Here is a 27,886-nt window from a genome sequence, read left to right as displayed (position 1 = left end):
ATCCAAGTGGATCCCATCCAAGCCAGAACATCTGGCTTTTTGGTCCATCATAGACCCCTATATGTCACAGCCTGTTACTGTAGCAGCCTATTTGTACTCCCACCATTTAGCCGTTTCTCACAGCCACCCCCATAATAGCTGAAACAGAAGCTTCCATGCTCTCTCTCTCTCTCTGTGTGATAACTCTATAAAACTCACTCTCGCTGAAGCCAATTAGCCAAAACTAGACTATCTTTCCTATTGAAATACCCACTTTTCTTTTTTCTATCGGAGCTCCATGGGATTCCCATTCGGGTACAGCGAGGTTTTCTTCCCAAACCTCATTCTCCACGCACTTTCCCTTCTGGGTTTCATCCGAAACCTCATTTTCTCGCTCTTTCGCTTCCTGGGTATCTCAGATTTTCTCGAAACGGATACGATTTGGCCAGATGATCCGACCCGGATACCCGAACAGAAGCCCGTATCCGCGCTCCTGATCCAGGAATTCCTGCCCGTGATGAATTTCCAGGACATCGTAGCAGTTTCCGGAGCAGGAGACCCGCCTGAAAGCTGTGCGGTCTGTCTGTATGAGTTTGAGGGAGGGGATGAGATCAGGTGGTTGAGGAATTGTAAGCACATTTTCCACCGGACTTGTCTAGACCGCTGGATGGACCATGATCAGAAAACGTGTCCTCTGTGTAGGACCCAGTTTGTGCCTGGGGAGATGAAGTGCGAACTCGATCAACGGCTCTGGGCTGCTTCTGGTGTACCTGATTTTTACAGCGAGTACAGTGAGTACAGTTCGGTTTGAGGGTTTTTGTTTATTGGGGGTTTTGTATGGTGGGGTTATCGAACATTAATTTGAAATGTATATAATTAAGGAAGAAAATGCTTCGAAAGAATAAAATAGAAAAATAAAAAAAATAAAAAATAAGAGAAAATTTTGGAATTTTTTCTTCTTCTTAATTGTGAGTTTGGTCACGGTTCTTGATTAGATTTTACCATGAAACATATGGTCTACTATTTTGGGAAATTATTTTTTCTTTTTCATTTTTTAGCCTTTTTTTTATTTTTTTTATTTTAGTTTTTAGTTTTTTGTTATAATTTTAAGAATTGTTTTTTTGGTGGGTTTTTTTTGTTGAAGTTGTCGCTAAGGTGGTAAGAAAATTTGGGCAGCTTATATAATATTTGGGTCTCATAAAAATTATTCTGTTATATAGTATTCTTGTTTTATATATAATCAATTGTGAAAAATTGGTTATTCATTGCATTAATTAGAATTATAACTCATAACAACATTTCAATTCTTATGAAATTTCCGAATTTTAACTCATTTGAATGAGAAATATCAATTATTGCATATACTGTAATTAATAAGATTACACATATGGCACTTAAATTAAAATATTCATTGAAAAATTAGCTTAAATAGATTTGATTTCAGAAAAATATGATTACAGTACACCCAAAGATATTTTATCAATGTTCAAGAGTATATATATATATATATCATTAATTGGAAAACTTATTAACTTTATAGTGACTAAATGAATATGTACAACTCTTTTATATAATTAAAATTTATGTTTTAAATTTTCATTTTCTTTTCGAATTATGATATACATTTATATTTCAAATATATAGAGTAAAAATAATATTAATTTTTAAAAATTTATTTTAATAACTATTAAGGTCTAAAATTTTCCTCAATTTTTTTTTTCTTTTTCTTTAATAAAGCATAGGATTAATTTTTGTTTTGTTTTTCCTTAAATACTTAAGGTCGTACCGTTGGAATCTGTCAACTGTGGTTGGCGCAGGCAAATAACGATTTGTTCGGATCTTGTCTGCGTCAGTTGATAAGGATGGACGAAGCACTGATTTTAATGATACAGCGATTAACTTTCTTTTATCCCTGAAAACAATGCGTAAAATTTAATGTTAATACCCATTTTATCTTTTTTTTTTTTAAAAAAAAAAAATTATTATTATTATTTTTTTATTGTTTGTCACATGTATATGGACAAACAAGCTTTCGAATGGTTATTATGCTCCGTTTGTTTCAATGTAAAATGATTTTTGAAAAATAATTTTGGTATTTTTTGGTATTTGGTGGGAGTAAAAATAATAGTGAACCGAAAAATGATTTCCGTTTGACCAAAAATGCTTAGTAAATTTTAAAAAATGACTTACGCATTTTAAAAACGTAAATCATTTTATCCGAACGGCAAATGCATTATACCATTTTTTAAACGACGTAGTCGATCTTCACGCTCAAGCAGTCGATGACCACTGGAATCTGACCAGTGCCAAAATCCAGTCGCTGGAATCTGATAACGTCCAATCACTGTCACCAGATTCTGACAACTAGAATGGTCGGATTCCGACTACCTGGCCGGGATCTTGTCATAACGGCCGGATTCCGATAAAAGTGGTCGGAATCTTGTCAGTCAATGACGAAAAATCGTCACCGTTGATTTTTATATTATTTTACATTAATATTTCTATGTTGTGAATAAAAATTGATTTTTAAAAGTTAATATGATTGTATGAAAACATAACAAAAAAAAAAATTTGTGATTTTCCGTACTCGCCAAACACCGAAAAATGTTTTCAGTGGAAAATATTTTTTTTAAAAATGACTTATCTGAAAATATTTTACGACAATAACCATTCTACGCCGAAACAAATTGAGCATTAATGTGTGTTGATCAAATGATAGCAAAATTTTAATTTCTATAGCTTTCTAAAAACTAAAAAGCAATTAAAATTAGGATAAGATTTGAGTAAGATTTTATTGGTTAGGTTGGATTCGGCTTGCATGCTGTTAAACAAATCAAAGTATATATGTTCTTAAAAGATGAACGGACCAGATTGAGGGTAGCAAACGATGTCGTTAATTTAAGCAAAACGTTGGACTATGTGTTCACCCGCTTGACGCTGTTTGTTCTCTAAGAGAAATTTTGGAGATACATCTTCGTCCTCTGCATAACAATTTGGACCACACCCATTGATAAGAAGTCCTTCAGGGAAGGGAAGGCAATCACTATTAATAGATCTTTCTTGTACTTTTCCACCTCGCACCGAGACCTCAAGCCTAAGAACATGTTGCTAGGAAAAAAGGCACTTTCCCCTTCTCCTCTCTGGCGATTTTTCCTCTGCGATGAAGAACTTTTTGAGCGTGGTAATGGAGGAGGGGAGCCTTCCGCTTCCCTCCTCCCCAGTAGGTTGTTTTCGGTCTTGTTTTTAAATATGTTTCATTTTCTCTCTTTGGGTGTCGTTGGCAACTACTGAGGTGAAGTGGATGTGTTTTATCTCGTCCTTTTCCAGGATAGAGACGTGGTTTTTTTTCGCTTGGTAGGGTGTAATGGCAGACGTTTTTTTTTCTTCTGATTCGTGGCGCCCGGTGTCTGATTTCTAAATAGGAGTTCGTGATTTGCCGCTGGTTTTGCTGGAGACGCAATTGCGAGAAGTATCGCACTGGGTTTGGGTTTCTTCCATGGGTTTTCTGGGCAGACAGTATTGATTTCGCATGGGAGGTTTTGATTTGCCGCTGCTGGTTTGGTTAGCCACGCCGGAGACGAAATAGCTCTGTTGTGTTTTCGTGGTAGTTTTGCAGCAGTGGGGGTCTAGGGTTTTCCTCTGGAAGGCGGTTTACGGGAACGGGGATCGGCGGTTTCTGGACGGTTTTGTTTTTCACCTGTTATCTCGCCATTAGGGCGACGTGCGGCGCTTAATCCGGACCGGCAATGCTTGATTGAGGGCGTTTTTTTTGTTGGGTGCAGTTTAGGAGCGTGATTTAGGGACCTTTTCCAGATTTTTCTAGAGATTCATTAGTTGCTTCCAATCGTTTGCGCAAAAAGGGGAAGTGGGAGAAATGGTCTGGCTTTTGCATTTGTAGTTGTTTTTATTTTTGTTTGTATCTTGTTGTTTTTCCCCTTAGTTTGTTGAGCTAATGGTGGAGTTGTTGTTCCCTCGGTGTTGATTCGGAGGGGTTGGTTGTTGGTGTTGTTCTTTTGGTAGTGTGCTCTGTGCTGATCAACCTAGTAATTGTTTTTTGCACAGAATGTGTGACCAACTCCCTCTAAAGATAAGGTTTATCTCAACGTAAAGGCATCATTCTGTTTGGCTAGGTTTTTTATTTGTAGCATTCTCAGGCGTTAAGTCGCTCTTGGATTGTATGTACGACTGACTTTATTTGTCAGATTATTGTTTCAGAGTTTCCATCTCTGATGTTATAGAGCTTTTATGCTCTGGTTGATTTCACATTTTAATAAGATCAATAATTTTTCTTCAAAAAGAAAAAGAAAAAAAAGAACGTGTTGCTAGACTAGAACAAGAACTTGAAGCACAGACGAAGAGCCAACTGGTTAAAGCATTAACCAGCAGACCCGCAAAAGAAACCCATGCAATCACTGAGCTCTTGAGTGGGGATTGCAAGAATCTCTGCAATGGGAACTGAAACGCAAAGCTGAAGTGCAAGGGTATTAGCCAACAAGCCACGATCCCTGACGACTCTGCCATGTTGTCGAGCTGTCCTAGGAGTTTTAGAAGTGGAGTTGCGAAAACGTAAAAATGTAATAGGAAGAAACAACAGAGGAAGAGCACAATCCATGATCTTTGCAAGTATATTCCCAACATATGGTACCTCTTGGCACCAAACGCCTGCCTGCACAACGTCTCTAGCGCGCTTTCCATCCGTAATTGATCGCCAAAAACCCAAAAGCGAACGTTAGAGAATGTAAAAAATTCACACAAACACAAACACCTACAGAGAGATTTGTTGATCAGCTCCCAAGAGGCCAAACTTGAAGTTGATGATTAGGGGTGAGCAGGGGGCAGGGGGGCGGTTTTCGCCCCCTTTTGGCCCCGCCCCGCACCCATGAGGGTTCTTTAAAGTGGACCCATAAACCGCACAAAAAATGAAGAATCCATGGGGTACGGGGTGATGCGGGGCGAGGGGTGTGGGTTGTGTAAAGCGGGACAAGTTCAATATCTAGATCTAGAAACAGGTGAAACCAAAGCCAGTTTTTCTCAGAAACCAAACAAATCATAGAGAAATCACAAACAAATCAACGATTATTATTCGCAAAATTGAAGCAGCACAAGAAATCATCCAAATTTATAAACCTCCTCTCAGCAATCAAACACTAAACTAAACCTATATCTATATCTATATCCATAGAAATCTGAAATCTATGAATCAAAACAAAAAGATGAGGAGTTACCTCACTGTTGGATCTGGAATGCTTGCAATGCTTGATCCTCTCGAGCTGAACGTGCATGTCCATGAACACAAGAAGATGAAGCGCGGCGGCGGGGTGAAGCCATAAGAGGAAAGGAAGAAGACGGAGGGGGTGAAGGAGAAAAGGAAGAAAACGAAGGGGCGGCTGGGAAGAGTCTAGAAAGAAACAATGAAAACAATGAAGAGGCGCTAGGGTTTACTGGGTTAGGGTTTTTTTTTTTTATTATTTCTTTTTCTTTCAGAGGGGCGAGGAGCGTCCCCAGGTTTTTAAAAACCCCAACCCGCAACTCGCCATGCACAGATATATCATTTTTGGACTCGTACCCACAAAAAATCAACTAAAAACTGTGATTATTATGGCTGGGGGCACGGGGCAGTGCAGGTGGGTGGGTTTTTGCTCACCCCTACTGACAATGACAGTGTTGGCAATGGAAATGGCAGCGAGTTCAACTTCTCAAAGGTTGCCAACAAAGGCTCGTGTTATAACATTCATGTTGTATGAAACAACGCGGCTAAAGATGGCGGGACCCACAATGTGCCATAGCTTGCAAAAGCATTTTTTCTTTCTTTCTTGATTTAAGAAAAAAAATATTTTGAAAACAAACAGTGTCAAGTGTTTCAACGTCCCAACGTTTTGCCTTAGATCTTGCTACTCTCAATTTTGTCCGTTCATTTTTTAACAGCATATATACTGTGATTTGTTTAACAGCATGAAAGCCGGATCCCAACAGAATGGTTCCAACTTTTGTTTTTGTTTTTTTTTGGTTTTTTCTTTGGGGTTTTTTTTTTCCTAAGCAAGATGTTAGTAATTTGACAAAAGAGTAAAACCTGTCATGTCATGGATTTTCTTTAGTAGATCAAATGCATAAAAAATTAAAATAAAGAATCATTACAGTTAGGAATACTAACTAGAATGTAATTTATTTATTTATTTTTTTTTTTAAAAAAATGAAGCCTCTCACTAATAACTTATAAAGATGCAAACTTTTCCACACGTACCGATGGAACTCTAAAGAATAATCAATGAAAGTGATTGGAAGGATTATCCCGAAAATCAAGGAGAAAAACAAAGAGAAAAGCCAGAGAATTAAATTATGAAATTCGTCCTCTAATCCTTGTCAATATATATACAATCATGAAGGGTTTGCATCATTTCTCTTTTAATTACTTAAGCACATAAGTAACCAGTATATACTTAGAGTCAAAGACTATAGTTAATACGTAAGCATAAATAAATAGGTTACATGTTATATATTTAATTATAGGGGTTAGTATGCTTACATTATTATATGATATATTATATATGCTTAGTAGTATATACTTATAGCATATAGTGTATACCAATATTATATTTATATAGAATATTATTAGTTATGCTTACAAATTTATAATGTTATATACATAGTCAAGTAACCTATATAACATACTTACATTTATAAAACCTATATATATACACACACATACATACACGAATAAGCTAATAAGTAAATCCAAGCTTATATTGGATGTGATCACAAACATTAACTGAGTCGAGCTGAGTTTATACAAGTCTATATTGTATAATAATTAAGCATAATTTAGAATTCATGATCGCCTCATTTATTTGCCCAAGTCAAGTTTATTTGAACTGAGCTCGAGACTGTTAGATTAATAGCCTTAATCACACGCTAACCAAAACTTAACCCATTTCATACCCATCCACCAAAGTAAACCAACCCAAAACGTTGAAAAGAGATTCAATTAACCTCACTCTAAAGTTAGCTTCGAAATCTTCTCCAAGAGCGCTTCGTGTTCTGCAAAGGCGTCGAGCTATTGGCAAACGCCACAGCCTTGCCCTTCGTCGCCGCACTTGCCGGATTTGGATGAACTGATTCAACGGGAATTCAGCATGTCCTTGAATTGAAATGAATGGAATTTTAATTCAAATTAAGTTCGGCAACATTTAGGGAGGCGAAGCAGCGTTTGAGAGGGGTTGGAACTTGAGTTTGCCACTTGTCGCAATTTCGGGCGCCCTAAAACGTCACTTATCACAATTTTAGGCACATCGAATTTAGGTTCACTTGGGTTTCTGCTTCTATATATTATATTTAGATTAAATATCAAAATTCAATATAATGTTACACATGCTAGGGTCAGATCGTTTTTGTCTAACGAAGACAGCCCTCGGGCATGCCAAAATAATAACAGCAATAAAATCAATTGGACGGAATTGGATCACGTAATAATCAATTAATCATCAAACTGGGATATCAAGTTTAATTAGCAAAGAAACTCGGGTACTGAAAAAATAAAAGAAAAAGAAAAAGAAAAATTCCCACCTAACCCTGGTAGGCTTCCTTCTCTACATGTCACTTTAATGCAGATTCATTTTCTGCAAAAACCACCAAGGATTTGAATTAGGCCATGGCGATGAATGGCGACCTTTCCAAAACATAGAAGCCATAGCTTAGGAAGAGATCCGTGCCAAAGTGGTTGTCACTAGCGCACTCCCAGCGGGCAAAGTCCACCGAGAATGGAAACCTCAATAACTAAAAAGAAAAACAATTTAAGGATTATCCCGAATACACATCCGAAACTGTTTATAAAAAAAATAAAAAATCAGACCTTATCTGAACAACAGATTAAGGAGCTGAAGCTTAAAGCTGAGAATATGTCCATATATGTTGATTCATAACAAATTAAAGCACCTGATGTTTATCAATTATCATTGTATCAAGACCATTATTGAAAACCAGATGAGCAAAACCAAAAGCCTGGGTTGAAGTTGAAACATATCCATGTACAGATATATATTCAGGAGAAAGCTCCATCATCGACCCAAATCACCTGGGATAGTTGGGAGGTGGATATGCGGGCGGAGGATAACCGGCAGGAGGGTAACCTTGAGCTTGATTGGGTGGGGGGTAGCCATAGGGCTGTCCATATGCTTGTTGGGATGGATATCCAACTGGTGGAGGAGTTGCCTGATTGAAACGTGACATCTGCTGGACTGCTGGTATTGCCATTGGTTGTTGTCCAAACTTGCCATCTCTTTTATCCATTTCAATCTTGTGCTGCGTCTAAATTACAAACAAACACAATAACAATGTCATTGAAACCTTACAACTGCAACCTAATAGTTATGTGTTATTGTTACGAGTCTACATCCTATGGCAGAAGAAGTCTTGTAGTAGCAAAACTCTCTTAATTTAGAATAAGAATGTAGAATTTCATTAGAAGTTTAAGACTAGAATAACTTAGAGATAATAAGTTATCTTTATTGATAACATTATAATTAGGATTAGATTAAGATTTAAATATTATAGATATTATATTATCATTATTGATAACATTAAAAGTGGTTTATTCTAGCTAGACTTTTACTTCTACTATGTATTGTAAGTGTCTATTTAAAGACACCATAAGTTATTTAATAAAGAATAGCAAAGATTACTATGATTCAGCTTTAGAGTTGATTCGAGAGGTGTTAGGGTTCCTCAAACTATTCTTATTCTATCCGTTATGTGCTTGAGAAATTAAGCCCATAACAGTTATTCATTTGCTTCAATTCAATATATGAAGTTTATCGGCTATATGGCTATTAAGAGCATTCCTAGTAGCCTCACCAAATTTTACTAACCAAAATAACTAAAAATCACTTTTTTCTATTCTAGTGAGCCACTTTATTAAAATTTCTCCAGCAGCCTCACCATTTTAACTAGTCAATATTCACTATTTCATTTAAATAATAATTTTTTCATATTTATTTATTTATTCTCTATATAATCTTTTTACAAAAAATCATTCATATCCATAAAATAAGGACATTATCGTGTGAGAGATGGGAGATGGGATAAGAAAATGAGAGAAAAAAGGAAAAAAGTGTGCTAATCATGTGAGAGAGAAAGGTGAAACAAAATTTGGTGAGTGGGTTGTTGAGTGAAAATGCCTCTTCTAATTTGGTTAGTAATTTCAGTCATCAAATTTTTTTGGTTAAAATGGTGAGGCTGCTGGGAGTGGTTTTTCAGAATTTTCATCAAATTGGCTCACCAAAATAGCTAAAAAACTATTTTGATGAGGCTACTAAGAATGCTCTAAGAGCATGTTTGAAATTGTGTTGAGAAATAGAGCTTTTAAAACCAAAATGAGCTTTTTAGAAAAAGCTTTATTTTTAAGTTTTTTCCAAAAGTGCATTTCTATCTTTTTAATAGGGCTAGCAAAATGGGTTCACGTGTCGGGTTCGGGTCAACCGGTTAAGGGTAAACCCTGACACGACCCGTTTAACTAAAAGGGTTAAACCCTTTGACCCTAACACGACCCACTTAAATAACAAGTTGACACAACTCGACACGACTCGTTTGATTTATTATATAATAAAGTCTATAAAAATATAAATATAAACTAAAAAAAATCATATTGTTTGAATAATCATATTACTCCAGAGTTGAAAGTATGAAACGTTGAGTTGTTTTATTGTTTACTTGTTTTGGTTTAACTTCAAGTTCGAAAACTATGAAAAAAAAATAAAAAAACTCAAGCTAATTTTTTTTAGTCTTTGTCTTTTTTGTTAAAGTTCTAACTCAATAAAAGAAAAAGACTTGTTTTGTCTTTTGTGAGATTTTTTTAGTATAGTATTTACTCTTTAGACAGTGAGAGAAAGAGAAAGTAACATGATTGTTTAAGTTTACTTTTTAATGTAAAAAAAAAAAAAGGGTTTAAGTATATGGGTCAAATGGGTTGACCCGTTAATGACCCGTTTATTTAACAGGTTAAGTATTTTATGACCCGAACCCTTTTAAGCTTACCTCTAACCGTTTACCTTCGTGTGGGTTCGTACATTGTGACAAAAACTGTTAACCCTATTTTTAAAGTAAAAAAAGTCAAGGAAGTACTTTTGAATTTTTTTACCAAACAAACCAGCTTTTTATTTGGCACAACTTTTAAGGTACTATAAGTACTTTTTAAGGTCCATAATGCGATTCCAAACAGGCTCTAAATGCACTCTTTTTATTTTTATTTTTTTATTGCATACCTGCATACATGCACAAACCCTGCAGAAAGAAATCAAGTCATAGTATCAGTACAGGATTTACTCATTTCATGTCTCTTAGCTGAATGAATTATAGTAAGGGAGCATTATAAGGCCTTACGAGCAATAAACCATATCAGACAAACAGTTCAACAATTGTGAAGCCTCTTGAAGTTCACTACTTCCAACTATGCAAGCTACTATGGAGAATATACAAGCAAGTTGTTGGAGGCAGAACATGAATCCCTGCAAAGAAGGCAGTGAGTCGAGTGACAAACATGTGGATGACAAAGAAGCAGAGCAAGTGTGTATAGAATATTCTTTTTTGGGTGAGAGAGAGAGAGCAGTACAATAATGCAGTTATCACATTGCGTTGTCTGTATATTGAACTCATCTTGCAACAGAAAGCGTGTTGAGGCAACTGAATTTCCAAAGCAACAGAAAACCTGAACAAAGTGTAAGAAACCACAGAAACAGAAACTGAAATTGTGTACAAAGTAATAATTATAGAGTACAAAGTATATTATGCCTGACCATCTCGTTTTTTCACATTATGGATGAATGGTTATCATGAAAAGCATATTGCGAACAATCAAACAACTGTAATACCTCAGTGCAAAGACACAATTCAGGGCACTTTGTTTCTCCACACCTGCCACTGCATGGCATATAGCCAGCACAGCATGTGTACCTATAGCATATGGGAAATAAGAATTATGCTTTGAACAACCCTGTTAAAAGAAAAATCCAAGGGAGATACCTCAATTATTACCTTGACATATCATTATAAAGAGCCCGTTTACGCAGCAGGTAAGAAGCACAGGGACCACTATCATGTAACAAAGAAAAATTAGATGGTAACCACTTTTAAATAATTCACAACATTGAATTATCAAAAAAGCAAGGGAAAGAGGAATCACATTTTTCCTTGTCAGTGAGCATTATATTACAATGATTATCAAATAACAAGTTCCAGATCATCTTTAAGTAACTGAATAGACATTTAAAGTGACTCTTCTCTCAAACAAAGTTTCTTGATATTTTAACATACTGTTTTAATTATTACTGATCAATGAATACCAATGAAGCAGTACGATATACTAACAAATACTATTTCTACCGAAGATCTCTATAATAATGGATCCTACTTCCTATTTAAACAATCAACATAGTTGAACAATTATGAATAATATTAACATAGTTACACTACTTCCTATTGAAACCAAATTTATTTTGGTTTAAATGTATACTTTTCCTTCTCTCCAAAGCTTAACATCCAAACAAAAAGATTTATAGAAAAAAAAAAAAAAGAAGCAAAGTACAAATATCAACTAACAGAATGCCCTCCGCACATGTCAACAACAAAATCATCTACATTATACATGACACAACAACCAGTAAAACTAGAATACCATTATTATGTCAAACATAGATATGAGAATGCAACATGCAAAGCAAGAATGCATCATGGATCAGAACACTTACCAAAATAATGCAAAGCAACAATCTGCAAATCAAACAAGACAAAAAGGAAATTCAGTGATCAAATGTAATTTTAGAAAAGAAAATATAAAAATAGGCAGGCTTCCTGTTTTGATCTCTAAGGGAAGGGGAAAAAAAACAAAATTAAAATCTACATCCAATGAACATCCAGTTTGAGCTATGCTAAGAAGTTGCTATAGGATAATTTGAGTGGAGTTTAAGATTCAAAACCAAATTCCAATGTTTTCTTTCCCAACAAAACCATAAAAACAAGTGGATTATTAATACAAAACAGAGAAAAATCAATTGTCCATCGAAAAACCCAACAGTGTTAGGATATTAATTAACTAATTAAATTCACTTCAGCATAAGCTTTTGAGGCATTAATTTATAATGGCATCAATTTTTTTTTCTAGCATCTCAGCAATCAAATTTCATATAGCTTCAATCCCTCCTCTCTTTTTTTTTTTTTTTTTGTGGGGGGGGGGGGGGGGGGGGGAAGAACCTTATGTTCAACGATAAATATCAACTCAACCCAGCCAAAAAAAATTGCATGCACCCGAATGGCATAATAAAATCCAGTATGCTCCAATATATTTCTTATTTGCTTTTTACGTTTTGCAATAATTGAACAGGGAGTATCTGAACAAGTACAGGGAGTATTTGTTTCAACGAAGGTTGTTAAAGTATTAAAATACCTTTGTACTTTACCAACCACAATTGTATTGCGTTAATTTGTATTAACGAAGTAGAATATACTTCATTAGTATGTACATTATAATTGAAGTTAATATGATAAAATATAGCTCTATTGGGCATTATAAATGGTAGATGTAGGGCTCTAATGCTGATCCACCAAAAATCTCTTTACTTCTTCTTTCTTCTTTCTGCAAATTTTGTCCTTAATTTTCTATTTTATATATCATATTTCAAAATAGCATCAAAGCCAATTTCTTGCAACCTCTTTTCCCTTTGCTCCACACACCTCTATACATGTCACCACTGTTAGCCACAATTCAAGTCGTTTTCCCCACTACACATCATCGGATTCAGGCTCACATGGAGCCAATCTACCATGCCATGGATAAAGATGCCGATAGAACCATCACGTGCGCTCTCATGCACCCCGTCTCCATGTCAGATGCACTCTGTGCACTCTCTCCAGCCTGATGCACTGCAAATGTTTTCGTCAATAGCTGACTGCACAAGTGGCCTCAAAGGCTGCCCATCTACTGAATCCCAGGATCTGCCACCACCAGAACCGTTGCACATACCAGCACATGCTCATTTGCATTCCCACTCATTCCACCCGCCACCTTTGCATTTTTGTTGTTACTTCATGCGCCTCACGCACCCCTACTCGGACAAAGTTTTTCTCCAAACTAGGTTGGAGAAAATTCTTCTAACTCAGTCTATTAAACTAACATGTCCTTAATGCATGTGATTCTCACATGCATTTTTAAAATTCATGTGAGAATCACATGCTCTATTAAAAATTGAAGGAAAAATGTCAATTTAATAAATTAAATTGCAGGAATTGCCTCCAACCCAATTTGGAGGAAAACTTTGGTCCCCCTACTCGTCAAGGCATTACACATGCAATGCCCTAACATGTGTTCCCACGCACCATAAGGGCTACAAATGCAAATTGCAGGGATACTTCCACGCACCCATGTGCACTTAGAGAATGGTGCATTTCCACTGGCATGCATGCTCTAGGTCAAATGAAGCTCGACCCATTTCCTGAAATACCCTTCTTGAACCTAGCCCAAGTCTTCAAAATTTGGCCTACAACAACTTGTCTCAGCCTAGTCCACTTCAACCCAGCTTGATTCATTCCGACTTTATCCACCAATGCACCTCAACTCGCTCTGGCCCTACTCATCGATGCATTACACATACCATGCCCTAACACGTGTTTCCACGCACCATAAGGCCTACACACGCAAAGTGCATTGTGCAAGATACTTCCCCGCACCTCAACCAACCACGTGCGAATGGTGTGTTTCCATTGGTGTGCACGCTCTTGGTCAAACTGAATTCAAAACGTTTCCTGCATGACCTTTCTTGAACCTAGCCCAAGTCTTCAAATCTGGCCTACAACAAACTGTCTCAGCCTAGTCCACTTCAACCTAGATTGATCCGTTCTTGCTCTATCCACCAATGCACCTCAACTTGCTTTGGCCCTACTCGTCAATGCATTACACATACCATGTCCTAACACGTGTTCCCAAGCACCATAAGGCCTACACATGCAAAGTGCACGGATACTTCCGACTCTATCCACCAATGCACCTCAACTAGCTCTGGCCCCGATCCGAACCTCTAACCTAGACCTGCAGGCCATTTTTGACTTGCTTGGCCCCTCCTTGATATATATATATATATATATATATATATATATATATATATATATATATATATATATATATATATATATATTGATCTTGCTCTTCTTACCCCCTAGATTAGTTCAAGATTATTCATTTGATCCACCCAATTCGATCCTTTCACTTTCTTCCGAACACAAGCTTTTTATCTTGAGTTTCAAAAAGAATATTGAAGTACCAAAATGCCTTTATACTTCACCAACCACAATTTTAGTATCCTACTTTACCAACCACAATTGTATTGTTCAATATAATTCAAGTCAATACAATAAAAATGTAACCCAATTGAGTGTAATAGTAGATAGGCCTCTAAGAGCTTTCACATCTCGCTTAGCGAATCTCCTCACTATTTTAGTTATAAAAACCACAATTTTTCTCTTTTAGCTACCTATTTTTTCAAAGCACCAACATCCCACTCTCAATTTTAGCTATCCGCTTCCACTATTCCATTTAAATATTTTTTTTCAATGATTTTTTTAATTCTATATTCTTTCTTTTCTAAGAGGAGAGAGAATGCTATTTTTTTTTTTTTTTGTGAGTGTACCGTGCTTAAAGTAGCTAGTTGATGTAGGTGCTTTTTTCACCCCAATTTGCATCTCGGCTAGCCAAAATAACCTTTGGCTAGCTGGGTATGATGCTCTAAGGTCATAGCATTCACATCAAGTTAAGCAAATATTTATCTAAATAACAAATTTTTCTATTTTAGCTACTCATTTTTTCAAAGCACCCATATCCAATTTAACATTTTAGCTCTCCAATTTCACTATTCCATTTAAAATATTTTTTTCATCTATTTTCACAATTCCCAAAGAGGAGAGAGAATCAAAGGGATTTTTTTTATTGATTTAATTTATGCATTGTTGAGCTACAGTGCTCCACAAATTTGCTGAGCACTGTAGCGGCTAGCCAATTCTTTAGTCAAAGTGGCTAGCCAGATGGAGAGTTTTTTTTTTTTTAGGTATTTTTTTTTCTAGAAGTCGAGTCAAAATAACGTTTTGGCTATTTTAACTAGCCAAATGTGAATGCTCGGTCACCTCAAATCTCTTTGTTTTTTTCTCTCACAATGTCATTTTCGTATATTATTTTATCATGAGATCAACCCTAAATAAAAAAGACAAAAATAAAATTCAAAGATGCAAATGTTGAATTTTCTTTTTTTGCTCTCAATTGATTTTTTTTTACAAAAAAAAAAAAGGAAGACAAAAATAGAGTTCAAAGACGCAAATTTTGAATTTCCTTTTCTTTTCCTACATTTCCTCCGCAACCAAATGTACAATTGTCAACAAAACAAAGACAATAATCACTTCGTTTGGCTGCGTAGAAAACAAAGGAAAAGAAAAGAGGGAAAAAAAAAAAGTAAAAGGTAAAACCTTACTTTTCATCAAATATCTCAGCTGAACGAATCAAACTAGCATTAAGTCCTCGCTGGATAGAGCTTAATTTAAACAAAGAGAGTCCTAATACCGGCTCTAATGGTGTTCATGAGAAAAATCACTTGACCAAAGCCAAATAGTCGTATCGGTTTCGTTGACAAGACCATTCAAAACTCTAAATATTCGGTTTTCTTTTCTTTTCTCACATTTTCTTCACAACCAAACAGGATACCACTCACAAACCAAACAACAAAATAAAACTTCAAAAGAAAAAAAGAACAACAAAAAAGGCGCACACACACGCAATTTCAGCTGAAATCTCAAAATATTTTCTCAGGAACCAAACAGAGAGTCCTTACAAGGCGCGTCCGCTTGGATGGTGCCGAGGAGATCGGAGTGCCAGAGATTCCGGTAATTCTGACGGAGCTGCATTTTCTCCACCTGTTTATCCATGGCTGCCGAAGAACGAGAATCAGATTCCAAAGCCCCTTTGCTTGGAAACGACACCGAAGCGATTCGAAGAAAATTTTAATCTGCGTTTGAAGAAAACGCGGAGAGGCAGACTCTGGTGATTGGTGTGCCGTGTGCGTGTATTTATATGTGGTGGGAAGAGTAATTGGGAAGAAAAGAAAAGCTCGGAATTTGGTAAGTACAGCTAGGATAGGGAAAGCCTAGCGGACGTTACCGAGAAATCTGACAAATCCCTGATGAGAGATTGGGTGTGTAACGGCGTGGTAGTGATCCGTTTAAAAAGTCCTCCAAGACTCAAATTGTCAACTCCGTTTTTTTTTTTTTTTTTTTTTTTCAAAATCTAATAATATCTACAAAAAAAAAATAATAATAATAATTGAAAAATAATTTTATCCAATATTTTAGCCAGAAATTTTTTTTGTTGCAAACACGTAAGAGTTTGGCGTGCTGTGTGCAGTTGCATCTCTTATTATTTAATGTTCATGTTATTAAATATGGACAATCACGACTAAAATTCACTCTTAATTTTTAGAGCAAACACATTTAATATATTCTTTTTTTAAGTCAAACATATTTAATATTTAGAGATGTTCTGATCGTCCATATACTACCCTTTAGGTTTGTAAAAAAGCTTTTAAAATTTTAAAATTCTTTATTTTTTTATTTATTTTTTTTTATAATTAAGATCGATGAATTCTCTAAAATTAATTTTTTTGTCCTAGCCTCTAATTTATTTTAATATATAGTTTCACTACCCTCAATTAAAATTCGGAAAATGCTAAAATTACTACTGGTGCGCAACTAGTACACTAGTAGTGCAAGAATCATTCCTCTTAAAACTCTAGTTTCACCCCTGCATATAGAATAAGAGGCAAACCAAACCAAACATATATATATATATATATATATATATATATATATTTTAACATAGATAACTTTCATATAAATCATTAGAAAATACTGAAATCAAAGTGTAGAGGTACTAGATTCCCAACAAACAATACTGAAAATTACTTCTGAAATTTCTATCCATGTAAACTCTACGACATGAGTGGTAGCCTCACGGGCTAAACCATGTGTTGCTAAATTAGCCTCTCTTTTGACATGTACAAAGCTATATGACCTCAAGGAGCCTAAGCCAGATTGGATGTCTTCCACAAAATGGCCAAAAATGTTGAAACAAGGTGCATCAAAGTTGACTTTCTTCACTATCTGTAGAGCATCTTCTTCCATGATAATGTCAAGAAAGCCCATCTCCGTGTTGAAATTTGTTGCATATAAGGTTGTCATTGCCTCAGCTACTACAAGTTTCGTGAGACATTCAATAGTAAGACTACGAACCCCCATTACAAACCCTTTGTAATCACATGCAATCATGCCAAGACCCACATGCCCATTAGATTTATCAAGACTAGCATCTCGATTAATTTTTATGATACTTGGGGGCGAAGGTTGCCAACATACTTTTGGAAGATTGATATTTTGTATACTCTCCCCTTCCCTTACATTTATTCGGTGAAAATCATGGAGTAAGCTGGTGGCTTCCTGAATGACATGGTTAGGATGGATGAAATCCCCCATGCACGACCTTATTATGCCAGAACCATATATTGTGTGCTATTACCGCCCATAAGTCCACTTCTTTTGGATCGCACCTTTCTATTATTGACAAAAATAGATGGGAAAAATTCTCTCTTTATAAAACTTCCTTACCACTCCCTCATACGCCTTGTGCTGAAGGACACAACCATGAGATATGCCCAACAGATTTGGTTTCCCTGGCCTTGCACATATTGGACAAGCTTTATCTTTTACCACCTTCCGGAGATAAAGATTATCTTTTGTTGGGAAGATGTTTTGGCAAGCCCACCAAATGAACATCTTGACATTATTTGGAACTTTGAGATTCCATATCATCTTCCATAAAGATTCAATCTCTTTGCTACAGGTTCCCTCGCCCATATTTCGTGCTTGTATATTTGTTGCCATATAATAAGCACTTTTTACTGAAAAGATGCCGTTTGTAGTACAACGTCATCTGAAGACATTGCGCTGTAGTAGGGGAGTAAGTGGGATGGAGGATATGACCCTCACTTCTTCCTCTTGAAAAACTTCCGCAATTAGTGTATGATTCCATCTCTTTGTGACCGGATCAATAAGCTCGACAACCCTAGCATCCGCCGAAAGAATTTTCCTGGGAGACTGCACTGCAAAAGAAATAAGAGTGGGGAGCCACTGATCGTCACAGATTTTTATGTCTTGTCCATTCCCAATTCTCCAGATCAGTCTGTTCTAGCACATGGCAAGCTCAAAAAATACAGCTCTTCCAAGCATAAGAGGGTCTCGTTTCCAAAACAGATTGCATAAAGGGAGCATGTTGATAGTACTTTGCTTTTAAGATACTGGCTACCAAGGATTGTAGATTCTTCCGTAGTCGCTAGCATTGTTTTGTTAGCAAAGCTCAGTTGAAGAGAACCAAATCCCTGAATCCCAACTCGCCTTTGTTCTTAGCTGAATCAATCTTCTCTCAACTCATTCAATGAATCTTGAAATTTTTGTCTTGATGTCCCCACCAGAATTTGTGCATAATCCCATTGAGTTCTTTACATAAAGTAATAGGAAGTTGAAACACACTCATGTTGTAGGAAGGTATTGCTTGAATGACTGGTTTCAATAAAAATCCCCTTGCTCGCTTGAGATAGAAATTTGTTTTTCCAGTTGCTGATTCTATGCCATACTTTATCTTTAATTCTTTGAAAAGCCTCAAGTCTTGACCTCCCAACCATGGCTGGTAAGCCAAGGTAAGTATCAAACATGTTATACATTCATTAATTCTAGGTAAAAAGGGGGAATAAGGGGCAGGACCCAAGTTCGTAAAGCATATAAATTATATAATATGTTTGTCTAATTAAATGAGTTATATTATAGAATTTATGAATCTAAAAGATTATCCATATATAACATTTAATAAGATTAAATAATTAGCTTTACCGAAAAAGTTTACATTTAACACTTAATTTATGTATGGGGTCGAGATCATGCAATGATGGAAAATCATACTCACGTTTGAATAATTCAAAAGAATCCTTTTATTATTAAAATTTGCGAAGTTGATTGTAATCATCATTAAATTAGTTTTAAAAAAAAAATAGTTGATAAAGAGATTCACAAGACTGAGCTTTTAAATTTATGTCACTATGGTAATTTCCAATCCATAATTTTACCTACATTCCTAAAATTCATATAAATATATTCCTAAAATTCATATACATTTATAGCTAAAATTTACTAGTTCGAATTCCCATTCTCCACTCTTGTGTGGACATGTCAACAAATAAAATAAAAATAAAAATAAATAAAATAACCTATTTTTTTTTTTTGACATGTCTATACAAGAGAATGAGGGAGAATTCAAACTAATAATAAAATAATCTATTTAATTAAATGGGTATTAATAGTGTAATAATCGGATACTTTTAGCGCCTTTATTTAAAAACACACTTTAAACAAGTGCGAAATGACTCATTATTTTGACAAAATTCTAACTCCCACATTGATAAGGAGAGAGATCTTTTATTATTATTTATAATTGATTGAGTTATTGAGCTTAAGTATGCCATGTAGAAACGGTCCAAGTCACATGCACGAATGAGGTAAAATTATAAAAAGTTGATTAGCCTAGCTAGTTATAATGGCCTGAATTTATTTACAGTTTTAATTGACAATTACTACTACATGGATTAACCGTTTGAGCTAATCAAACTAAAACTAAAGATTTGATCCATTAATACATGTAAGCTCATGTCTATAACTAGTGATGTATATGTTGCTACAATATGAATACGTTGTTACGTCATTTAAATGACATAATATTTATCCGGTTTCATTTTTTTCTTTTTAATTTTAATTTTATTATTTCATACTTAATTATTGTAAATTTCTCAACATAAATCACCAAAAGTCTGGTTAATTAAATTTAGTTCCACGTGATGGTCTAGATGTATAAGATATGTATATGATTTCTTTATCATAGATTGTATTCTCTTTGTTTCAAATTTTAATAATGTTATTTGCAATTAATATTTCTCTTAAATTTTAAATTTGAAAATTAACCTCTAATTTACGTGATTAATTACAAAGTCACCTTAATGTTAAATTCTTTACAATCATTAAACATAAGATACTATAAATAAGCCTAGGGCTCAAATTAAACCTTAGGACATAAAAGCCTACTCACTAGAGAGTAGAGAGGCAAAAAAAGCATAGGAGCATCCAGCCTAATATTATAATAAGGGTGTGAACTTTAAGATCTAAGTATAACGGAAACTATAAAATATTATCAACAAGAAAACATTAAAACCAATCCTATTAGGGGATCAATTGTTTATATTTAAATCTTAAGGAGATACAGATATTGATTTTTAAGTTTAGGGAGGCCACAAACCAATAAAGGGAATTAAACAACACTTTACAAAACACAAACCAAATCCAACTACAAACAACTCAAAAAAACCCACAACAACCAAACTGCAGTAAACATCAGCCAACTCCACTACCAGTACTGAACCAGACAACCAAAACTAGAAAAGGGACAACCCGACAAACAGAGAAGCCCCCTTCACTTGTCATCGAAAATGCTCTCTAGCTAACAAGTTCTAGCTTTTGCAAAGCTCTTCATTTTCCTTACTTCTCGGGTATATACCTACCTGTGGATATAATTGTTCTACTTAACATCCCAACAAGTTTGACAGACGAGTTGCTCTTTAGTATGCAACTTATTTCCATGCTTGATATTATTCATTTCTTTCCATATGTTATAAATAGAAGCACTACTCAATACTTGACGGAATATTACAGCTTGCAAACCTTTTCCCTTGCAGTACTTAACTCCCTTCTCTGCAATAGCATCACATTCATAAAGAAGATCAGCAATCAAAAACTTTCTCAGTTTTCCCAACCAGACTCTTTTGCAGAAACTACATTTGAAGAACAAATCATTTCTCACATTCAATTCCTCCAGTACAAAAAAACACAAAACACATTACCTTTAATTAAAAACCCCACTTAAGCAATTCCTCCACTTAAGACTATTCGGAGCAGCCAACCAAACACCAAAAGTCGGCTTTGGAATAGCCATTGAGAACCAAACTGACCTCCACCAAATAACATGACTCTTTTGCCAAATGTCACTCCATGTATCCGCACAATTGTAATCCCTGTTAGCAATAATAGAATCAGTTATTCTGTATTATACACGTGGGTTAATTAAAGGATGATGTAATAGTTAGTTAGATGACTCTAGTTGTCAACTCTAGTTAGCCGACTCTTTTCTGTATAATAACTGATTCTATTATTGCTAACAATCCCTTTCTTTGAAATACTTAAGATAGCTTACAGGCCCTAGAAACAAAATTTTGTAGTCCTTGACCCCTACCTATAATAGTTTCTGGCTGTCCCTATGTCCTTCAATTCCCTCCCCAAACCTTACGGGGAGTGCACTAATTTGCCATTAAGCCAACGTCTCCCACGGTTCTTGATGGACATTTTTATTCTATTTATTGGATTATCACTCTATGAAATTTATAAAAGTTTTTGTGGATTACCACTTTTAATGAATATATATATTCCCTCACCTTAAATAGATTATTTATCACTTTTATTTACTGGATTATCACTTTTATGAAGTTTTTATGACTTATGAAATAAATATAATTCTCTAAATTAAATCTTGTAGGATAATTTTATCATAGAGTTCTTAAAATCTTTATTATTATTATTTTAATTAATTGCTTCAAATTTTATCACTTTAGCATACAATTTAGTAAAAAAGGAAAAAAGAAAAAAAAATGATTATTTGTATGCTGGGTCCTCGAGTAATTCTACACGTCATATAAATGTCAATCAAGTGTCCATCAAATAATAAGGTGGCTTTTAAAATTACCATTTGATCAATCACATGCCCAATGATGATTTTAAAAACCCCCTCATTATTTGATGGACATTTATATGACATGTAGAATTACTTATGGGTCCTCCTTCCATTCTCCTATTTTGCAAAATTACAATTGAAAATGTGAAATTAATGCGTAAAGCCTACATGGATCCACAGATCTAATGATAGTTTTGCGAAATGAAAGGATGGGAGGAGGACGGCAGCATGCTGTATAGCACATCTTAAAATAACATAAAACAAAAAAGAAAAAAAGAGGATGTTCTATAGATGTAAATTATAAGATGACAAAGTCTATATTATTTAATTAAAAATAATGGTTAGAATTTTAAGAATTTCACCGTATAGTTACCTAAAAAATCTAGAGGATTTTAAACAAACATGAAAGATAATAGCATTTATACTATTAACAACAACAGTAATAATAATAATAATAATAATAAAAGCAACTATATATATATATATATCGTAAATGCAAACAATTATGTGTTCTTGAGAAATTTTACGGAAAATTCAGTAAAAATTTAAGCCATCGTAACTTGCTTTTTCTTAATTAATATTTAGGAAAAGTTACAAATAGCTATAAAAATCTCACCTTTCAAGTTAGTGTTAAATTAATAAATCCAGCTTTATAATTAAGATCCAATTTGGTGGGATTTTCCCAAGAGTGCTTCAATTTTGAATATACTTTTAAATTTGAAAATTTTCACCTTGAAGTTTAAAAAAAAAAAAAAAAAAAGCCATATTTTATGAGGAGGAGGAATTAAGTATATAAAGTATTAAAAATGAGTAAGGCTAGAAATCTCAAAAAAGAAAAACAATTGGCAGTAATTAATATGCTTTTAGTATAATATTCCTTTTTTTAAAAAAAATTAGTATAATATTCCTTTTGAATGTATAATTAATGAAAATTGTTTTGGGTACTATAAAATCATTTACAAATTGACTTGACTGTTCAATATTAGGAAAACAAATAAATTATATGATTAAAAAGTTAACTACTACAATTATTTCATCATTTACGAACAATTATCAGGATATTCTTCAATTTATATATATATATATATATATATATATATATATATATATATATATATATATATATATTAATTTAAAAGTAGTGCCACGTCATAATTAATAAACTGTCTAGAGTTACAGGTACAAACAAAAATTATGAAAAACAGTGCCGGTGGTTTGTCAGATGTGGCACGGTCTGTGTAGATAATAAACACATCGTAGAGATTGAAATAGGCAAAAAGAAATGCCAAGTCTCTCTCCCATCACGCACCCACATACGCAGTACACACACATCGGCTTCCAGCCACCCCAGTCGCCTGCAAACCGGCCAGACGCATTTCTCAAAAACCCATTTATGGAAGAAAACCTCAAATGCAGCTAGCTGAACCAGCCTCCGCCCGTCCGCCGAACCTCCTGCTTTCCGGTGAATCTTTTCTTCTCCATCCAAACGCACCACTGTCCCCTCCAGCAACTACCCTGCGCCTCTCTGAACGAAAGATTTTCTGTTTTCATATATTCGATGAAACTCCATCCTTTTGATCTTTCTTCTTGTTCCATCTCTCTCTCTCTCTCTCTCTCTCTCTCTCTCTCTATTGTTTCCTATATATATATATATATATATATATATATATATATGTATGCAATTATATCTAGGTTTAGGGTTACGCAAGAGAAAAAGTGCGTCTCTTCTTGTTGCATTCATCAACCCTAAATCAAGTTTCTCTGCCATTTCCTTCTTTTCTCGCTCTGGTTCGGGGTAATTTATCGAAACCATGACTTTAGATAGGCCATTCATTTTTGGACCGGAGCGAAGGAAAAATCTACCGGCTAGCTAGATCTTTCCGATAGAAAAATTACGAGGTCAGTTCAGCATGATAATTTTCATTACCTTTGTTTTAGGGTTTTCATTTCATAAAAAGGATCTTAATTAGCAGCTAGCTCGAGTTCGCTTCTACAGAAGTTTATCTGGTTCGGAGCAGATTGATTTCTGTCCTCTTCTCTCCTCTGCTACTCAAGCCCGGTGATTGTTGCTAACTAGTTTCTTTTTTCAGGTGCTTTAATGTTTTTTTCTTTTCTTTTCCAGTTGCTATTTTAAGAAAACACAAGGAAAAAACTGCCATGATCTAACCTTTTCAAAGAAGTTGGCTTAATCGGAGAAATCTAGATTTCAGCTGATCAGAGAGTTAAGCTCGATCTTTTCCATTCTTTCTTTTCCGCTTTGTTTTCTTCTCTACCAAACGAATAGTATTGATAATCTGTTAATTTCTGGACGAGGATTTGCCCGCGTCAAACAAATGAAATCCTTCACTGTACGTATTTTCCATCAAACTGATAAATTTTAATAGCCATCTCGATCGGTTCTGTTTCAGTTTTCCCTTTGTGCAGAAGCAGAAATAGAAGAAAACCTAGAGAGGCTAGGGAAGAATTAATGCAGACTGAATTAATATTAAATATTTATTGAAAAAAGAGAGTCCGCAGGAAGATAAAAAAAAAAAAAATCAATTAAGAAAAAACATTAATTTCAATATTTTCACTATTTATTGAAAAGAAAAAAGCATAATCTCTGTTGTTACATGTTACATGTTAATGTTAATCAATGTGACAGGTGGCCGGAGAGTGATCATGATCATAATTATATAGGGAATATATATGATAGGCCGCAAAGGAGGGCCTAGTTTTGTTCACTTTGGATTCGTCTTATGTCTGGATTATTTTAAGCACTATACTTTTATACTGAAGTGATGGGCAATTTGTACAAAATTTAACAAATGCTAATTAATGTAATCATTCTTCTCTTGCTTTTGAGTTCTTGCAAAATATCTCCACATTCGTTCATCAATATTAATGAATTTTTATTTATTTTTTTCTCTGAGAACGAACAGAATCCAGAGCCCTAATATCTTACAAAAACATAGTACTGTTCATCAAATGAGTGAAAAAAAAAAAATAATAAAATAAAATTGGGAGAAGAAAAGCTGGTGCCTTAAAGCCTTCCATCAATATCTGGCACAAAATGGTTGCACCCCATTATCAGTATCTCCGACACTAGTAGTACGACCGTGTTTAGTCATTTTTACAGAGTGGTTCAGATTATGCAGCCAATTATTATAAAGGGTTAAAATTACACAATCAGAACAATTATGACATGAGGAATGCTGGACGATCTAACTGTAAAAAATAAAAATTAGTTCCAGATTTTTTTTTACAAGAGTGAATTTAATTAATAATTAATTTAAAAAAGACTGTTTATTTATATGTTTGTGTACGTTGACCATTTGGGCTATGATGGGCAGGTCGTCCATGGACACAGAATGATATCATGTACGTACAAGCTTTGTTATTTAAAAATGTAATTAACAACTTAATATTATATGGTTGTTAGAAAATAGACCTCGAAGCCACACGTATCTCTGCCTACTTCAAAATAGGTAACAAATTAACCTAATCCTGGGAATCTTATTTGGTGCTTTCATGCATTGGAGTTCTTTCATACGATCACTCCCAATCCGGCCCAACACGACCGTCCGTTTGTTTCCCAAGGGACCCGTGCAAGTACGCCCATCAAACCCTTTTTCATGTGGGCCAAATGTGTTTGCCACTTCCTCTAATCCCGAATTGGGGCGCGTGGGATGCACGCTCACCCCTCCCCTTCACTTCCCTCTGTTCTAGGAGAAAAAGAGATGTTAGGTTTCAACTGTAGTTAATTTTTTAAAATGTACGCCGGAATGACCGAAACGCCCTTCGCCCGAATTTATCTTGGACTCGCTCTCACCCGCTCACCCACCCATCACCGTCAATCCTGGCGCACAACCATGATCCAGCAAATGTGGTACGCTCATCTTGTTTCGGGCATTAAATATGACTTTTTGAACGCACCAACCAGATTCCACATGAGTACCTTAACGTGGGGCTGCTTCCACAGGACCAAATCCACTTCTGTCTTTAAAAAAAAAAATAGGGCTTTGGACAACTATCATGACGTGGAATATCGGCAGCTTTCATTTCAGGCTTCAGCGCACCCCCCACATCACCCGTAAATCGAAGGAAAAAATAGGGTTAAAACCGTCAAGCAGGTAGAAAAATCGAATTATATATGAAGGGCCGAGAAAGCAACGGAGAGTTAATAAGAAACCCTGATTATCGAGGTCTGTGAGATCTGCAAAGGAACCAAATAGAGAGAGAGAGAGAGAGAGAAGAAAGTGAGAGAAACTCCAAGAGAAAGTGCGAGAAAATACGAAAAATAAATAAAAGGAAAAGGAGGAAGCCCTTTCATCCTTTGGATCTATCTCTCCTTCTTTCTCCGCCTGCCGAGCTATCTTCTTCAACATGAGGATCCGCAAGAACGCAAAGCTCTCACCCTCCTGGTTCTCGCACGCTTCAGCTCCCGAGGCCCTCCAGACGCACGTGTGCCAGCTCAACCAGTCGCCGTGGGATGCGATTCCCTTTGCGCAAGACTCAAGCCAGGTCAGTCCCCCAATATTTCTCTCATTTTTTCTTACAGATCTACCGAAATCCTCTTCGCGTCTCCCTCCATTTCGCCTCTTCAACCTGCATTTTTCTCTAGGGTTTTCTTCATTTCCAACCTGCCAACATTTAGGGTTCCCGAAAACCCTGAATTCCTTCACTTTTATCGTGTATTTAGCTCCGAATAGTCGATTAGGTTAATGGGTCGTCATCATCTTTTTTTTCTCTCTATATATTATCATTCGCTTCTTGCAGCTCGAAGGAGAAGACAGCTTCACAGGAAATGCCAGCCTCGCCGATTCTGTCGGACCTGTCGAGAGGTAACTAATAAACCCTTCTACTATTCTTTCGATTCCATTACTTTTTTCCAATTTGTGTTTATATTATTCTCTTCGGGGGTGTATTAGGGTTTTTCCTTTTTGTTTCGAAATAGTTGGATGATATGGAAGTAATTATCCAAAATTTGTAGCTGAAAACATGTAAAAACAGTCCGTGCTTGTTTCTTGCTTCAAATATCGTCTGTACACGCAGTGTTTCGTCGATGATGGACGCGGTGGCAGCGAAGGCCGAGGAGATGGTTGTCTACGATAACGATACGGTCGAGAAGCGAGCAAAAGCGTTCGACCACACCGAAGAACGAGCAAGAGAGAATGAATTTGGGTTCGAAAATACCAACAATAATATCACTACTACTACTAGTCCTAGTTTCCGGAGAGCCGCCGCGGCTGCGGCGGCGGCGGCTGCGGCTGCGGGAGCTCGCCGTGCCCGAGGTCGCGCGGCGAAGAAGGGTTCCTCATCCTCCAACCCTTACGAATTCTATTACTATTCTGGGTTCGGGCCGTTATGGGGTAGGAAAAGAGGCGATAGAGGAGGAGATGCGATCAGCAAGAGCAACGAAGCCGCCAAACTTGTCGACAACATTACTATTAATACTACTCAAAGCAGCACTCCTTCTTCCTCCTCGCAAATCGATAACAATGACGATTTCGACTATGTGGATGATGATGATGACGACGACGAAGACGACGCCAACGGCGACAGTGGGAAGAAGCGGATGCGGAAGCCTGTGAAAGCGCGATCGTTGAAGTCCCTAATGTAAATATGCAAAGTGCTTGTGGTTTCGGTGTTGAAATGTGTCGAGATTATCGTAAATTTGTTTTTGTCTTGTGGGTTTCGCTAGTATTTTAGGGTTAGGGGAATTTTTAAGATAATTTTCGGTTCACATCGTGTTGTGTTTTGTCGCGGGTGAGGTTAGGTTTGTCCCTGCAACATGACAGTAGCAGTTTTCCTAGGGTGTGAGTCGGGTGGACCAAGGGATCGTGCTAGTCAAATGTTTTGAAATGGAAGGGTAGTTCAGTAGTTTCGCATCTTTCCTTTTTTCAACTATGTGCATAGAAAACTTTTGGGTTTTGTGACGTGGCGCCACATGATTCTCGTTGATTTAATTATGTTAAACGCTTGGAAATATCACTCTTTAAAATTTTTCTAATTGGAAATTCTTTGCATGCA

The 27,886-nt window shown here is 35.7% G+C and overlaps 3 protein-coding genes across 3 annotated transcripts; 2 read left to right on the top strand and 1 right to left on the bottom strand.

Moving 5' to 3' along the window:
* The first annotated feature begins 138 nt into the window (after positions 1 to 138).
* On the top strand, positions 139 to 1,233 carry LOC133863809 (brassinosteroid-responsive RING protein 1-like). Its single transcript, XM_062299910.1, has one exon. It carries the CDS (start codon positions 278 to 280, stop codon positions 788 to 790), a length of 513 nt encoding a protein of 170 aa, XP_062155894.1. The 5' UTR covers positions 139 to 277; the 3' UTR covers positions 791 to 1,233.
* Positions 1,234 to 7,420: 6,187 nt separating this feature from the next.
* On the bottom strand, positions 7,421 to 16,184 carry LOC133863525 (uncharacterized). Its single transcript, XM_062299499.1, has 8 exons — positions 15,834 to 16,184; positions 11,715 to 11,736; positions 11,002 to 11,058; positions 10,839 to 10,920; positions 10,580 to 10,675; positions 10,351 to 10,475; positions 10,233 to 10,251; positions 7,421 to 8,280 (listed from the first exon to the last, which is right to left on the bottom strand). The coding sequence occupies exons 1-8, from the start codon at positions 15,925 to 15,927 to the stop codon at positions 8,044 to 8,046; spliced, it is 732 nt and encodes a 243-aa protein (XP_062155483.1). The 5' UTR covers positions 15,928 to 16,184; the 3' UTR covers positions 7,421 to 8,043.
* A 9,826-nt stretch (positions 16,185 to 26,010) lies between these two features.
* On the top strand, positions 26,011 to 27,886 carry LOC133864311 (uncharacterized). The gene is made up of 3 exons (XM_062300599.1): positions 26,011 to 26,377; positions 26,633 to 26,697; positions 26,909 to 27,886. Exons 1-3 carry the CDS (start codon positions 26,240 to 26,242, stop codon positions 27,474 to 27,476), a joined length of 771 nt encoding a protein of 256 aa, XP_062156583.1. The 5' UTR covers positions 26,011 to 26,239; the 3' UTR covers positions 27,477 to 27,886.

The sequence above is a fragment of the Alnus glutinosa genome, chromosome 3, assembly GCF_958979055.1.
Source record: "Alnus glutinosa chromosome 3, dhAlnGlut1.1, whole genome shotgun sequence".
Classification (NCBI taxonomy): Eukaryota; Viridiplantae; Streptophyta; class Magnoliopsida; order Fagales; family Betulaceae; genus Alnus; species Alnus glutinosa.
This window is presented reverse-complemented; position numbering and strand designations above follow the sequence as displayed.